The 17,338-nt window shown below is 37.5% G+C and overlaps 2 protein-coding genes and 1 pseudogene across 2 annotated transcripts; 1 reads left to right on the forward strand and 2 right to left on the reverse strand.

Moving 5' to 3' along the window:
- Positions 1-16: 16 nt before the first annotated feature.
- LOC145218887 (3-oxo-5-alpha-steroid 4-dehydrogenase 1-like) lies at positions 17-2,912 on the reverse strand. The gene is made up of 3 exons (XM_080086286.1): positions 2,677-2,912; positions 1,969-2,184; positions 17-572 (listed from the first exon to the last, which is right to left on the reverse strand). The coding sequence occupies exons 1-3, from the start codon at positions 2,881-2,883 to the stop codon at positions 186-188; spliced, it is 810 nt and encodes a 269-aa protein (XP_079942412.1). The 5' UTR covers positions 2,884-2,912; the 3' UTR covers positions 17-185.
- Positions 2,913-4,807: 1,895 nt separating this feature from the next.
- On the forward strand, positions 4,808-6,580 carry LOC145218870 (aldehyde dehydrogenase family 3 member B1 pseudogene; annotated as a pseudogene).
- A 921-nt stretch (positions 6,581-7,501) lies between these two features.
- LOC145218878 (aldehyde dehydrogenase family 3 member B1-like) lies at positions 7,502-16,005 on the reverse strand. Its single transcript, XM_080086278.1, has 2 exons — positions 15,808-16,005; positions 7,502-9,226 (listed from the first exon to the last, which is right to left on the reverse strand). Exons 1-2 carry the CDS (start codon positions 15,824-15,826, stop codon positions 7,764-7,766), a joined length of 1,482 nt encoding a protein of 493 aa, XP_079942404.1. The 5' UTR covers positions 15,827-16,005; the 3' UTR covers positions 7,502-7,763.
- Between the last annotated feature and the right edge of the window lie 1,333 nt (positions 16,006-17,338).

Consider the following 17,338-nt stretch of genomic DNA (forward strand, 5'->3'; position numbering starts at 1 on the left):
GTTTGCCTTAAATTGCACTGATAGTGATTACACGCCAAACACACACTTTAAACAACTTTACCTTCCGTAAAACTTTGTTAGAAACAAAACATGTTGCGTAGAAAATATAACTATTATTAAAAAGTTTTGGTAAAATAGCCGAAAAACACTTCGTTATCGCTGATACTATTGCGTCACTGAGCGAATCAGAATACGAACGGAATAAAAGCCTTTCGGTGCGAAGGGTAGTCCTTAAAGTGCTCCCTGTACCAAACGTGGTGAGAATAACTTCTAGCACCAAGAAAAGCTGCGGCAAAAGCAGCAAACGCTACACCTTGTGGTGACCAGCAAGCCAGAGCCCAGCCCAACCACTCAGTCGCCTCTCCCAAGTAATTGCCTCCTGATACAAGTTCGAACGCCCAGCCGCGTGGAATTTTGTATCCTGTCTCGCCCGGTCCACGCAGATTTCGTAGGATGACGTCACACCTCCAGTTGGTGTAGAATCCAAGTAAAAACAACGAACAACCTATGATGAAGTTCCACTCTCCAATCCATGATGACGGGTAGTTCGAGTGACGTAATAAATAGTTTGCCTGCAGAGAAACAGTCGAGAATAAAATAGACCTCAAAAGCAAGAAACATTAAGTGCATTGAGTGTGATACTTCACATAGGAGGCTTGGAACAATAGGGAAATAAAAAAATTAGTTTCTACGAGACGATATTGAACAACTACGCTCTTAATTTTTTTTCGACACTTGCATCAAATCGCAACCCCAGAACAAGTGAAAGTTTCCAATGTATTTGATCTCGTAACGAATAAACATTTGTATCTTCCCATAAAACAAAAGCGTAAATATAACCTGACATAGTTAAAGTATGTAGGTTATTTGGTATATGCTTATGGTTTCTAATTTTTGGTTTTTACGCCACAGAAAATAGAAAGAAAAAACGTCAAAGGCTACTATCCGTTTTATGCAAAAATAAAATGTTACGTTGAGCTGGGAATTAGGTTTCAAACAGGGGTTGTAGTTGTCATAGAGATATGGTGAGGCTTTTCTAACTTTGCACACCAATTGATCATTTGGACTCGTCTGTAACTGAACTCAAAGGTTAGTTTGGTGATTTCTTCCAGTCACTGTGTTCATGTTATAACGCACGTTGTACATGTGGTAAAGGTTCAACCAAAGGACATGCCAAAGTGTGTGTGTACAGTCCAAACAAGTTTGGTGATAACACCGAACAGCAAGCTTCCATGAAGCCGCGCAAAGCGACATTCCTGCGGCTAAGCTTATTTACGAATTTCGGTCACCGGGTCATTTTGCCTGCTTTACTGGCAATTTTTACAAAAACGATTTTTTGTGTGAACTTGTTCGTCTGTACAGAACAGTTGCAGGACTTAGTATGTTTTTTACTAAGTCTATTTTAACCTCAAATAGCCTCTTGTAGGCATGCCGGTTTTATTAATATCAGATTGGCAATACCTGTGTGTGTTTGCCCTCTGGATAACCCATGTATATAGTGTTTAACTTAGAAATGTCGATTAAACTAGTCCAAGGTTCACACGGAGGCCAGTAAAGCAAAAATGTACTTTGTTCGCAATCAGAACATGTATAACAGCCGATTGTGGCCTATTGGTTAAGCGAGTTCGTTGAACGATATAAAATTTATTGACCCATCTATTCTGTATGTTTGCACAAGAAGTGAAGCAACAAACAGTTTGGAAAGATACCACACGAATGCCGAAGCACAAAACTCCAGATCGACGCTGCTCATTTCACCAACAAATGTGCTTGTTGTTCTGTATGTGTGTATGTCCAAAGTGCGTATCGCCCACCTAATTCAACAACACGCCCAGATATCGGTATTACATTGAGTATAGCCTGATCTGGTTGTAAAGGTTGACCTGCGTATAGAACCCAATACTGCACCAACAGGCAATCTTTTATATTAGCACGTCACATACTATCATGCAACGTGATGTCACCCACCTGCATGTACCCGTTGGTTGTGCAAAAAAACATTGCAGTCATAAAAAATGGGAGTGGCGACGGTTTTCCACCTCGTATGCTGCAACTGTACACAAGCACCCGGTACCCATAATGGAACAAGAACATTCCCAGCAAAACCAAGTTCGTCATCGTGGGCGGGTGTGTTCTATATGACGTCATAAACACGTAGATTGGAATGACAAAGGAGGGTAGCTCCTGCATAAAAAAATTTGTGGCGGTATCAATAACAGTTTGCCATGCAACTACTAGAGCTTTTCGTTTGTAGGGCAAATTCTAACTTTAAGCTGTTTAAAATTTTTCTATGTTGCGTTTTTCTCCAGCTGTTTCAGCGTAGTAATAATTTTAGCGCAACTGTGTGATTTGTTTTAATGAGCAAAATATACTCAACCCAAATCCAGTCTAAAAATTTTCCGTTTGCCTTAAGCGGTGGTTTATTAAAAGCTTGTGGTTATTAAAGCTTCGAACTTTTAATGAGACCATTTCTAGCTACCGTCTCGTCACGTTTCGGAGTCACGAATTTGGTCGAATTCAAATCAGCCTTATACCTACCCTTGACTGTTGCGCAAACGATACTTAAACCTTAGTACGCCGGTTACATATTAAATTTGTAATACGATTGCAGTTTTAGCGTCTGATCATACTAGTTTTCAATATCTAACTTATACATCAAACTCAATCGAATGTTACCTGCAAAACCCATCCTAGTCTGGCATTGATCTGCAGCATCTTGCTATTTCGGCCATAACGACCATACGGCAACAAACCACTGACAACAACCAGTGGGGCCATACATGCCCAGTCCAACATTAAACTGGCAAGTACGTCCACCCTTTGTTTTTGGTCTATCGTAGGCCAAATGGCTAGAACCAATCTTCCCACTATTGTATCTGCCATTTTTAAATCTATATGCCAAAAAACATAATTTTTGTGTTTATTGGGTATAAGTGCAAAATCACACAAAAACTAGGAAATCTTTTCCATTCAAACCGATCTGAAAATGAGCCGATATGTATGTATACCGTTGTCCTCACTCCCTCATCACGTAAAGCATTGAAATGGTGTTACCTTACACTCATGCTCCCCAGTGGATCTGTCTATGTCTAATTGCAAAGCATAAAAAACAAATGACATCCATCTTAATACACCTAATGAACTAATCTTAAATGTAATGGTGACCTTTTTTAGTCTCAATTTGATAGTACACTGCAGTAGTATGCAACTATAGCACAGAAAGCTGTCAAGTACGAAGGTATGGCGGGTGAAAAAACCCAGATCGTCTTGTTATGACGACGTACTAATTCTTAGAACATAATAGGTTAACCTGTTCGCAAAGGTTTTTCTGAGCCAACTGATCCCAACCTATAGCGCAAAACCTTTCTCTACCTTTTCAAAGAAGTCATTGTGCCCAAGCATTGACCATTTGATGTACGTCGTTTATGAAACCATATTCGTGGGAACGACTATTAAATACCACGGATGTGTGACGATACAAGCACCCGCCTATTAAAAGTCCAGATAGCGGATACAGACTTTTTCTCGGTAGGTTTGTGGCTTTCCGGTTTCTGCCCTTAACTAGTAAAGTCAAGGTGAATATGGGCTAAAGTTTAGAAGTTTCACTCTAATTGTTTTTGCAATTTAAAAACTTCGATTCATATGGTTTGGCCTCACATAGGTGTACTGCGGTTTGCGGCTGATTCACCTTCTGAGGTAAAATTCGTTTTCTAGGCTACATTTCTGTTTTTGTAGTTATGAAGTAAGCGCCAAGAAAAAGGCCAAATTTACGACAAATTGGTGCTTCAGTTGAATTTTGATTTTTCGTTCATCTTCACATCGGTTACGTTTTTATGTTTTAGAATAATCGCAAGTCATTAAGTTGGCCGTGATGATGTCAGCAATTTTGGCCTTGTGGTTACTGGTTATTGGCAGATACTTTAACACCAAAAACTAGCGGCACTGGAGTCCGGTTTACTTTAGGTCAAGAAGGTAACGTCAGGTCAAATGTTTGGAAATGCTTGTTTTTAACGTTATTTATGATTTTAAACCTTCACCTGACCCTAATAGCCCTAACCGCCGGCATTTCTACAAGTCTGCAAAAAAAAATAAAAAAAATGATAAAAAATAAACGGGATTCGAACCCAAAAGTTATGCGCATGAGGCATTGTCTCTTCCACTACACCACAGCAACAGTTGCGTTCTGATGGTTTAAACAACACTTATAAAGTATCATAAACTATTTGTCATTTGACCTAAAGTAAACCGGACTCCAGTGCCGCTAGTTTTTGGTGTTAAAGTATCTACCCCTGGTTATTGTGTTGTGCAAAGTTTCGTGTATAAGACTTTGCTGTCGTGTGGTCGTGTGCCAGTCTGCAGAACATGGCAGTTCCCGACGAGATCTCGTGCGTGCAGGACCAAGATGTCCAAAAGAGGTCCAGGCAGTACAATTAAATGCGTTTTGTGCGAAATTTCCACGTGCAACCCCCTAAAATTTTAAAAGTAATCGTGCGTGCAGCTGCCAAACTCTGCAGACTGGGTCGTGTGGTTTGACGTTCAACTTTATTTTGTCTGGGTCATCAGAAACTCAATATTCCTGCACGAACCGACGCAATCATCCCTACCCTGTAGCTGTAATCGTGTTCATTGCACTATTTTTTGGCCGTTACTTTAACCGGCGGGCCAGTTTTGATTAAGAATCTATGTTTTTAATTGTCGGTCTCAATTTAGAACACTAAGGCGGTATGCCAGATAGCTACCCAACGAAAAAAATGTTATATATATATCTTTTGATATAATTTTGTTCATTTTATGGCAAGGACCAAATTTACACAAATTTACATTATAGAGCAGACAACAATAACATGAATGTAAGCTGTGTTGAAAAAATTGCTGAAGCTCGAAAGGCTTTTGCAAGTGGCCGAACAAAATACATCTCATTCAGAAAGAAACAGTTGCGACAACTATTAAAGTTTGTCAATGAAAATGAAAGTGCCCTCTGTGAAGCACTGATGCATGACTTGCATCGGCCCAAAACAGAATCTGTTATTGGCGAAATTGTGATGATTAACAATGCAATTGTGAATGCCCTTGATAACATTGACCAATGGTGCAAAGATGAACAGCAACCTAAGACGTTGCTTACACTACTCTCTAAAGCTTATGTTAAAAAGGAGCCTTTTGGTGTTTGTTTGGTGATGTCAGCCTGGAATTATCCCGGAGCTCTATTATTGATTCCACTTGCTTCTGCAATTGCCGCTGGTAATTGTGTCATTGTGAAACCAAGTGAATGTGCTACAAATATTGCTGATTTGATGTTAAATCTTCTTCCGAAATACATTGACAAAGAGTGTTACCCTGTGGTGGTCACTGATGCTGTTCACTCTGCACAATTGATGGAAAACAACAGATTTGATTTTATCTTTTTTACTGGGGGCACGGCCATTGGCAGATGTATTATGAAATGTGCAGCAGAATATTTAACACCAGTTGTTCTTGAGCTTGGTGGAAAAAATCCATGTTTTGTTGATAAAAGTTGTGACATTAAAACAGCAGCAAGAAGAATTTGTTGGGGAAAATTTCTAAATAATGGCCAAAATTGTCTTTCCACTGACTATGTTCTCTGTGAAGCTGAAATCCATGATGAATTTATCCAAAACGTAAAAACAGTCATTGATGATTTTTATGGTCCTGATGCCCAAAAGTCACCTGACTTTGGTCGAATTATTAATGACAGGCAGATGTCAAGATTAGTTAAACTTCTTAAATCCAATGATGGTAAAATTGTACATGGTGGAAAATATGATGAAAAAGATAAATACATTTCCCCAACTGTTGTCACCCATGTCACCCTTGATTCAACATATATGCAACAAGAAATGTTTGGTCCCATCTTGCTGGTAATGTCAGTTGCAAACATTGATGAAGCTATAGAAACAATCAACAAACTTGAGAAACCCCTTGCCGTGTATGCATTTTCCAACAACAAGCAGAGCATTGACAAACTGCTCTTTAGTACATCTAGTGGTGGTGTGTGTATAAATGATGTCCTAATGCACTACTCACTTGAATCGCTGCCATTTGGTGGGATTGGTAATAGTGGTATTGGAAATTATCATGGAAAATTCGGTTTTGATGCATTCACTCACAAACGAGCAGTTTTGGATGATGGAACACCAGAAGCTTTGTTGAGAGTAAGATATGCTCCTTACTCTGATTTTAAATTGTTTAAATCAAAAATGCTTATCAAGAAAAACGAAAAGTCCACAGGAATTTTTGGTATGGTGAAAAGTTTCTTTTGGATGTCAGTGCTTGGTGTTATATTGGCATATGGACTTCATCTGTTTTTTGGAGTTTAAACATAGTCTTAAGTAGACAGTAGTATGGATGTTAAATCAACCAAATTTGTATTTGTAATTTTATGGGGCACCTTCCCTACCTTAAAATTCTGATTTAGAAATAAATTAAAGTATCCCATTTAATTTAGATTAAAAGTTTGCAGTGTCACAAGGCGCCTTTGCCTAAACATGATGATGTATTGTGTGATCAAAATGTGTACCACCCATCTACTTTACAAAATACAATATAGTGAGATCTACTATCCAGTTGATATCACCTAATAAACACATCAACAGGGCGTGATCGGATAAAATTTCCCAACGATCCTATAGTAATAAACAACAACCTTATTACATTTTTGCTGATATATCCTGTAAGATTTCTGGCCACAGCATTTCCTAAAAGGTTGTTAAATATTGCATTATATTTGATATGATTTTGTACTTTTTACCCTAAGACTTTACCTTGAACTTTTGCCTCTGATTTTCAGCATTCACAAAGTTAAAACATTGTTGTCTGACCTCACCCTACTTTTATATGCTGCATTTTTGCCTATATCAGTCAAACAAACTTTAGCAAAAATAGTGTATTTTGAAAGGCTTTAAATGCTGTTTTAACTCGTTTAATTTTTTCTGTTTTTTGCAAACGCTGTGTCTAACTTACAGTGTGCTTTTGTTCCATTGTACATTTGTCTTAAAAGATTGAAAAAGGACAGCTATTGTCTATCATTTAACTTTTTCACTGCACTTATTTACAGACTGTATGGTTTAATAAACCACATGAATACAATTCATTATAATTTATATTCCCATTGTGTTCAATGGTATCAGTGGTATTTTTGCCATATAGTGCAGCACGTTTATTACTTTGCAAGTGTGTCCTTGACATATTTGCATTGAAAGTGATTTTACATTACTTGGAAGCAAGAGTATTGTGTCTACGTTTAGGCTAATACAAAGCTGCAACATAGTGTATTTATTATGTTTAAAGGTATCTGTATTGCATAGCGTTAGTTATCAGTGTGAATACAGTGATTTGCAAGAACATTGGCTGTTAAATAGAAATGTGTTTAAATAGCACTTTTATTCCTATGAATTCCTCTGCTTATGAAATGAAAAAAAAGGAAAATATATTACTATGCTATAACATCATCTCTGATACACTAGTTAATCCCCCACAACGATCAGAGTAAACTCCAGTTTAGTTCATTTGCACAATAGTAACAATATGAAACAGAAAAACAGATATAAATGCATCAACAGTTCATGCAGGCAGGAATAACTTTTGCAGAATTGACACTTCTCATTTGATGACATTTCAACTTAAAACACTGAGGTATATAATCAACTAGTAAATACACTGATTCTTGTAAGAATTGGGCAGAAAAATGCACAATTAAAACAATTTTACAAAAATCTTAATTTACAAACAATTTTTATGAACCTTCAAGGGTTTGTATTTTTTCCACTTTTAAAAAAACTGAAAAGGCCTTTGGATTTTTCTTTTTTCTTGATCAGAAACTTTGACTGGGATAACTTAGACTCAGAGTATGGAGCATAGCGCACTTTCAGCAAAGCTTCTGGTGTTCCATCATGCAAAACTGCTCGTTTGTGGGTGAAAGTATTGAAACCAAATTTGCCATGATAATTTCCAATTCCACTGTTACCAATGCCTCCAAATGGCAGTGACTCAAGTGTGTAGTGCATAGTAACATCATTGATATTAACACCACCACTGGAAGTGCTACATAGTAATTTGTCAATGTTATGGCTGTTGCTTGAAAATGCATACAAACACAATGGTTTCTCAAGTTTGTTGATTGTTGATATAGCTTCATCAATGTTTGCAACTGACATTACCAGCAAGATAGGACCAAACATTTCTTGTTGCATATATGCTGAATCAAGGGTGACATCAGTGACAACTGTGGGGGAAATGTATTTATCTTTTTTGTCATACTTTCCACCATATACAATTTTACCATCATTGGATTCAAGAAGTTTTATTAATCTTGACATCTGTCTGTCATTAATAATTCGACCATAGTCAGGTGACTTTTGAGCATCAGGACCATAGAAATCATCAATGGTTGTTTTAACTTCTCTGACAAACTCATCATGGATTTCAGCTTCACAAAGGACATAATCAGGAGCAAGACAAATTTGGCCATTATTTAAAAATCTACCCCAACAAACTCTTCTTGCTGCTGTTTTGATGTCACAACTTTTATCAACAAAACAAGGATTTTTTCCACCAAGCTCAAGAACAACAGGTGTTAAATATTCTGCTGCACATTTCATAATACATCTGCCAATGGCTGTTCCCCCAGTAAAAAAGATAAAATCAAATCTGTTGTTTTCCACCAATTGTGCAGAGTGAACAGCATCAGTGACCACCACAGGGTAACACTCGTTGTCAATGTACTTAGGAAGAAGATTTAACAGCAAATCAGCGACTTTTGCGGAACATTCACTTGGTTTTATGATAACACAATTACCAGCGGCAATAGCAGATATTACTGGAATAAGAAGTAAAGCTACTGGATAATTCCAAGATGCTATTATCAAACAAACACCGAAAGGCTCTTTCCGAATGTAAACTTTTGAAAGCAAAGTGAGCAACACTTTTGGTTGATGTTTCTCTTTACACCATTGGTCAATATTATCAAGGGCATCAACAATTGCATTGTGAGTCATTACAGTTTCCCCAGTAACAGTTTCCATTTTAGGGCGATGTAAATCTTGCATAATTGCATCACATATAGCACTTTCATTTTCGTTAACAAACTTCAACAATTGACGAAGTTGTATTTTTCTGAAGGAGATGTTTTTAGTTTTTCCACTGGCAAAAGCCTTTCTAGCTGCAGCAATTTTGTCAACATAATCTGCATTCATTTTTTTTTTGCTGCCTGGAAAAACAACAACTACATTTTACAACAGTATTCAAATGTTTGAATACACACCATAAGAGTAAAGTCGACCAGTGTTTTAAAAATGTTTTGCAATTGATGCAAGATACCAAACAATGCATTAAGTTCATTGCGGGTAACACTAAAAGAAGAAAAACGGAAAAGCGGGAAAAGCAGGAAATCAACACTAAAAGCAGAAAAGAAAGGAAAAGCAGAAAAAAAGGAAATTTATGTTTCCTAAAAGAGGGAAAAAATAATTGCAGAAAAACAGGAAAAGAGTGAAATTTCTTGTTTCTTTAGGTTTCGAAACACAGAAAAGCAGAAAAACGGGAAATGTTTCTGTATTTGTTTTTATGTCGTTCTAACTTCTTTTAAACCATTTAATAGCGTTCTACATCGATTGTGTCGAAATACAGAAAAGCAGAAAAACGGGAAATGTTTCTGTATTTGTTTTTTTTATGTCGTTCTAACTTCTTTTAAACCATTTAAAAGCGTTCTACATCGATTGTGTCGAAATACAGAAAAGCAGAAAAACGGGAAATGTTTCTGTATTTGTTTTTATGTCGTTCTAACTTCTTTTAAACCATTTAATAGCGTTCTACATCGATTGTGTCGAAATACAAAAAAGCAGAAAAACGGGAAATGTTTCTGTATTTGTTTTTATGTCGTTCTAACTTCTTTTAAACCATTTAATAGCGTTCTACATCGATTGTGTCGAAATACAGAAAAGCAGAAAAACGGGAAATGTTTCTGTATTTGTTTTTATGTCGTTCTAACTTCTTTTAAACCATTTAAAAGCGTTCTACATCGATTGTGTCGAAATACAGAAAAGCAGAAAAACGGGAAATGTTTCTGTATTTGTTTTTATGTCGTTCTAACTTCTTTTAAACCATTTAATAGCGTTCTACATCGATTGTGTCGAAATACAGAAACGCAGAAAAACGGGAAATGTTTCTGTATTTGTTTTTATGTCGTTCTAACTTCTTTTAAACCATTTAATAGCGTTCTACATCGATTGTGTCGAAATACAGAAAAGCAGAAAAACGGAAAATGTTTCTGTATTTGTTTTTATTATGTCGTTCTAACTTCTTTTAAACCATTTAAAAGCGTTCTACATCGATTGTGTCGAAATACAGAAAAGCAGAAAAACGGGAAATGTTTCTGTATTTGTTTTTATGTCGTTCTAACTTCTTTTAAACCATTTAATAGCGTTCTACATCGATTGTGTCGAAATACAGAAACGCAGAAAAACGGGAAATGTTTCTGTATTTGTTTTTATGTCGTTCTAACTTCTTTTAAACCATTTAATAGCGTTCTACATCGATTGTGTCGAAATACAGAAAAGCAGAAAAACGGGAAATGTTTCTGTATTTGTTTTTATGTCGTTCTAACTTCTTTTAAACCATTTAATAGCGTTCTACATCGATTGTGTCGAAATACAGAAAAGCAGAAAAACGGGAAATGTTTCTGTATTTGTTTTTATGTCGTTCTAACTTCTTTTAAACCATTTAATAGCGTTCTACATCGATTGTGTCGAAATACAGAAAAGCAGAAAAACGGGAAATGTTTCTGTATTTGTTTTTATGTCGTTCTAACTTCTTTTAAACCATTTAATAGCGTTCTACATCGATTGTGTCGAAATACAGAAAAGCAGAAAAACGGGAAATGTTTCTGTATTTGTTTTTATGCCGTTCTAACTTCTTTTAAACCATTTAAAAGCGTTCTACATCGATTGTGTCGAAATACAGAAAAGCAGAAAAACGGGAAATGTTTCTGTATTTGTTTTTATGCCGTTTTTAATGATACAAATCATTTTACAAATCACCTATTTTCAAGTCGATTGTGTCAATGTAGAGAAAAGACGGGTAAACTTAATTGGTCAGACTTCTGAAGGGATGAGACAGTTAACTCCCTATTGAAAGATACTGACGCAGTTGTACGATTGCTTATCTCACTGTTACCTCTACATTCTCGTTAAACCACATTTTTAATAGTCACAAATCTAAAGCTTGCCGCATCAGCAATTTCACTGAGGATATGCTTTAGGAAAACGTTTACTAGTTGGAGGTAGGAGCACGTCTCTTTAGCAGTAATGGGTCAAGTTTGTTGCATAAGAGCCTACTGCTTGCTGCGATCAAGATTACGGAGGCATCTTGACTTTGTTTGAAGGTGCGAGGGAGATTTCTTTTGCTTTAGATTACACACAAGTTAGTTCAATAGTAACACACTATTCTTTCGCTTGATAGAGTGTGGTAGAAACTAACCGGTAAAAGAACTGCTTGACGATAATAATACGCAATGAAATAAAATCAGGATTATTACACATTCCCTCCGTTAAGAGCAAGTTTTAAAATTTATTAAATTAGGCAGTTTCACATCCTTGGCATCGTTAAACCAAAGTTGTGCAACTATAAATAGTTTCTAACGAGTAATCAAAATATTGTTTTAATTGTTTAAGGCATTTATTTGTGTGATATAGTACTGACATTATCCATATAACTTTTATTTAATTAACTGACTCTTTTGGATATTTGTGACGTACTGCACAACCGTGACGTACTGCACTTTTCGCTCTGAGACGTCATGCTGTTTTGCAAGGCATTGCTGTCAGTGACATTGCGTTGTTGTTGCGATTAGCCTTTTGTGTTCACGGCCAGGCAGAAGCAGTGACTTCTATGTGTTAATTGAAAGGATATTTGGCGATGTTATAGTTCAATTATACTTTATAATTTCAAAGGACTTGTTTAATAAGTAATGCCTTGTTTTTCAACTTGTAGCAAATTTGTATGAAATCTTTATTAGCAAGCATTCGAAAAATGGAAATAAAAGTGTTAAAATCAGAAAACAAGCCTTTGACTTTGTTAGATGCAAAAGAGTTACTGGAAAAGCCCGTGGACATCTCACATGTTCCAGCTGTTAAGCCATGTGACGGAAGTGCTTACTTTTTCAAAGGAGAAAATTGGGAGTCGCGAAATGATTTTAAATGCGACCAGTACAGGTTTATCGGCGAAGGTCGTCATAAAAATGACAAGTTGGGAATCGTCCGCCGGTACTACAAAATAAAAGTCCCTGGTGGCAAAAAAAACGAAACTTCGGCGGCGTTTCAGAGACATGTGTTTACTCTTCTACCCGAAAGTTCCAAGGATCCACCATTATGTTTAGTCCACTACTTTGGAAATGAAGAAACTCATAAGGATACACCACACGGAAACGCGAAAAAAAAAACTTTATCTTCCAACTCTTAAAACAGTAATCAAAAATATCTCTTCAAAAACGGAAACTCAAAAGCCCAAAAAAGTGTATGACGAAATGCAAACCCAAAAAAGTCATGAAGATGATCAGCTTCGAATGCCGGTCGATAGACCACGGGACGTAAAACAATGTGAAAATACACAGTACAGTGCATCGCTAAAAAAAAACCATTCAAACGGGGACCTTCATACGTCAATTGACAATTTATCCCGACTTGGTAGTTCATCTTGCAGCGGAGGAACATGTAAAAGAAATGAAAAATTTAGTCAGTCTTTCAAACGCAAATCCCAATCTTAAGCAAGTGGTCTCCTATGACACCACGTTTTGCCTCGGGAACTTTTACGTGTCAGTGCTTGTCGCTAGAAACGTCAAAATGCAGGATGATCCTATTTTTCCAGTGGCGTTCATGTTGCACGAAAGAAAATTTTTGAAGTACCACAGGGAATTTTTACGCGATATTTTTCCCGCCATTGGCATCACTAAAGCAAAACATATACCAATAGTTACGGACAGAGAAAAAGGAATGACCAGGTGCCTCAAGACCCATTTTCCTAGACTAGTGAATGTGTTTTGCACAAATCACATTTTAAAAGATGTCGAGAGGTGGATAAAATCACATGGTGGGGAAAAAGATGATGAAAAGGTCCTCAAAGACGACGTTACGCGCCTCATCGATTGTCAGTCGATAACTGATTTCAATAACTTGTACGTGATACTTTCAAGCAGCTGGTCGCAATCATTTAAAAGCTATTTTGATGGAAATTTAAAAAACGATCTCATTCAACACTCCTGCAAGTTTGTGACAGAAAAGTTTGCTGCGTTTCAACAAGGTGCTGTAACAAACATTATCGCGGAAAGTATGAACCACGTGCTTAAGGCAGTAACAGAACACCAATTATTACCCATTGACCTGATGATAATGATTTTAAAGCAAGTTCAGGACATTTACCGCTACGACTTTTTGCGGGCAGTTACTGGCTTCGGGAGATACCAGTTAAAACCAGAGTTTTCTTTTTTGCGGCAACCGCGCACTGAAGTACACTTGCCAGTTATTTCCACAATGGAAAATCTTGTAAGCGAAACACTTTCAGATGAATTCAGACAGGTTGGCAGTGTGGAAAAGGGAGATGATTATCGGACGACCCAAAAAGCTATGGCACGAATATGCATCAAGCGAGGTCTTATTGGCTTTTCCGCTGCCACATCATCATTTTCAGTGATGAATCCTTTCACGAACAACGTACAAAGCGTTGTTTTAAACCCGAAGCCCTCAAAGTGTTCTTGTCCAAGTACCGGTTTATGTTTCCATGTTCTAGCAGTGCAAATGGCAATACAGGAGTCAAAAGATAAAAGTAAAGACCAACGTAGTTACTCACTTTCGATGATGATCAAAAAAAGCCGTGGCTCTGAAAAAAAATCCGGTCGAAAACGGCCAAGACCAAAGGATTATGACTACGAAGTTGACCCCGCCCCAGATGCCACTTTTCCCCTGGACCGCAAAAGCTTCAATTTACAACATGCAACATCAACACCCAAAAAAGGAAAACTCGTCCAGCTTAGCCAAACAGTTGACACACTAGATGATTTAAGTCTAGAAGCTTTAGATGATACAACAATTGTTGATGAGTTTTCGATCCACGAATTGGATGATTGTGAAGTTAAACATTCTTCTGAAGTTCGGCTTTTTCCATGGATAAGCAACTATTCGGAAATCAAAATTGATGAGGGTTGGACTAAGACCTATCTGCTTGAGTGCTTGGAAGGAAACCGGTGGTTGACAGAGGAATCACTGGAATTTTCAATCCAGTGCCTGATTAAAGATACCACAAGCCCCGCATTTTTAATATTCGATTCTTTTCTTCTGCAGTGTGCAGAAAGAAATATGCACGACGTGATTGCTACATTTGCCTGCCAAAGAGAAGCAATTAACTTCGACAATTTCTGCTTTGTCTGCAACCCTGGAGGTCATTGGTTTCTTATCGTAGCAAATCTTAAGGAAAAAATTATTGCTTCGATTGACACCCTCGAAACGTTAACATCTTCCAAACTAAACTGTTTTATGACGATGGTTTTCCAAATAGTGGCCGCTTGCTACGCTGTTGCTGGCATAAAAGTGTTGTACACAGAGTGGAAATTTGTACAATGTCAAGCAGTTCCCCAACAAAAAAACAGTTATGACTGTGGTGTTTTATGTGTGGTAAACATGTTCTGTGTCCTCAACAATCTCCCTCTTCCTGTGGATGTTAGTTCTAGTGAAGCAAGAAACTGGATAAAGCAAACAGTAGCAAACCAAGAACCGATTTATTCAGCCACCAAGCCGAAACAAAAGCTGGATGAAGCTAAACGGGCAGTCAGTGAAATTTGGGACGAGGAACACCATGCAGAATCTTCACTGTCCATCGAAAAACGGCCATACCACCAAATTTTCAAAGCAAATGCAAAGAGCACTGAGGCATGGGAAAAATGCGAAGCCATAGGCTGCTCAGGAAACAAACCAAACCAAACACAGGTTTTCTGCATCTCATGTAGAAAATGGTTCCACCGGGTCTGTCTACCAGGAAATGTTCGTTCGGATGGAACATATTTTAATTGTTCATCCGTTTAAGTGCAACTGTTGACATTTATGGTTTGTAGTTCTTCTTCATGTCAGCCGGGAAACTTTTTATTTGCCTTGCATTTGCATACTCTTCATCCTTGTTTCTGCATACTCTTCAAGTGGTTGTTGTGTGCAAGTAAATACGCAATGCATTACAAAAACATACAGCATATTACAACAAACAATACCGATTGTTATAACGTTGGAAAGGAAATGAGTTACTAGGAGAATGACAGTTGAACCGAACTTTATTGTATTAACAGAAAATGGAATGAACATGAGGCAAGCCCTATTTAATCTTGTCATAAATGGTTCGGCGTAGAACGCTATTAAATGGTTTAAAAGAAGTTAGAACGACATAAAAACAAATACAGAAACATTTCCCGTTTTTCTGCTTTTCTGTATTTCGAAACCTAAAGAAACAAGAAATTTCACTCTTTTCCTGTTTTTCTGCAATTATTTTTTCCCTCTTTTAGGAAACATAAATTTCCTTTTTTTCTGCTTTTCCTTTCTTTTCTGCTTTTAGTGTTGATTTCCTGCTTTTCCCGCTTTTCCGTTTTTCTTCTTTTAGTGTTACCCCCTTTTTACATCCCACAAACAGAAAAGAGAGTTCTGCAATTTATCTGTTAAAAACCATGTAAATTTTACTATATACCCCGTAAAGCAATTTAGATCCATTTCTATACTCAGGAAATTGATTGTTTTATTCCATACATAGTTAGAACAAACCTACCTGATTTGATTTTGGTCATGCGGTTCTCTGATCCTTGACAATGACAACCGTGCTGATCGCTCAAGCGTAAAGGCCAGTTTGCACCACACTGCAGCGACTACCTATATGCTATGGTGCAAACCGTCGTTGACGCTATACGCAGGGTTGCCATCGACATTCTACACAGCCTAAAATAAGCACAACCCCAAAATTAAGTTTCCATACGAAACAAAACAAATGTTTTCAAAAAATCTTTGCATTTATACGAGCTATGACATATCACATGGCATATTTTTTGCGAGAAACAATCTGTTCCAGCAACTCCTTGCTCGTAGAAAATCCTTCCTGCATCTCACGACAGCTCAGGTCTAGGTTTACTTGTAGCAGGGGTTTGACTTGTAATTGTTGAAAATAAGACAAAATAAGGACGTAAGTCAAAAAGAACCTTAATTGCCTTTTAAAATAAGAACAAATCTTAAAAAATAAGGACGGTATGGCAACCCTGGCTGCAGTCCAGGGCTACTCAAATGGCGGACCGCGGTCGATTTTCGGACCTTTGGGGGGTTGTAGGTATTTGTACCCCAACGGTCTTTGATTAAGGCTACATACAGTATCAATTGTGTGTTAATTACTTGATCATTGGTACGTAGCAGCAGATTGAAACTGCATGGATCCACATAGCGACTTTTCGGGGGACTACGAGAGCCTTTAAGGCAGGGGTGGGCAACCTGCGGCCCGCGGGCCACATGCGGCCCTTGATTAAAGGTTGTGCGGCCCGCAGAGACACTTGGACTTCAAATGTACTGGCAAACGTGTCCAATTATTATATATTTTTGAGCAGATTAGTGCGCCTGGTGCCATTTTGCTGCGACCTGACAATATTCTGCGAGAATCAAACGCGAATTTTACTTCTAGTAAGGCATTTATGGTATGCAACGAAGAAAAATCACCAAAAAAAAAAAAAATCAAATCACGAAAAAATGTATCATATAAAGGTGCGGCCCGCGATCTAAATATTGCAATTGTATGTGGCCCCACAGTGACAAAGGTTGCCCACCCCTGCTTTAAGGCTATTAATCTTTCCAAAATTTTAAGTGAGGTCAGAACGTGCAAAGGTCAATTATTAAACTCCGCAAATAGCAAAACAGCGACATAATTTTATCTGTGATGTGATGAACTCAATTTTGAATCATCGCGATACAACGTGATCCTGGAAAACGAGAAAAATGTGTTATGTTTGTCGTTCTGCCAATATACTTTCACAAAGAGTAAAAATAACTTTTAGTGCCTAATGCAATCTTTCGTTTCACAGACTAGAGATGTACCGAATAAAAATTAGCCATGAGGCATAACTCTTGTGCCAAGCGTTACATATCTTTGAAAACTTTCTTCCAAGAAGTCGTATCACCGAACTGTGGCGAAAATGCTCGTCTTTCCACTCGAGTCAGACTATCAGATCGACATATGCAACGTTTTCTACATTGATGAAATTTTGCTAAACCAAATGCAACTTTGGACAGACGTGCTCGAAGCTCTCTGTGTGGGGCGCGTT

Source organism: Phallusia mammillata, chromosome 1, assembly GCF_965637545.1.
Source record: "Phallusia mammillata chromosome 1, kaPhaMamm4.hap1.1, whole genome shotgun sequence".
NCBI lineage: Eukaryota > Metazoa > Chordata > Ascidiacea > Phlebobranchia > Ascidiidae > Phallusia > Phallusia mammillata.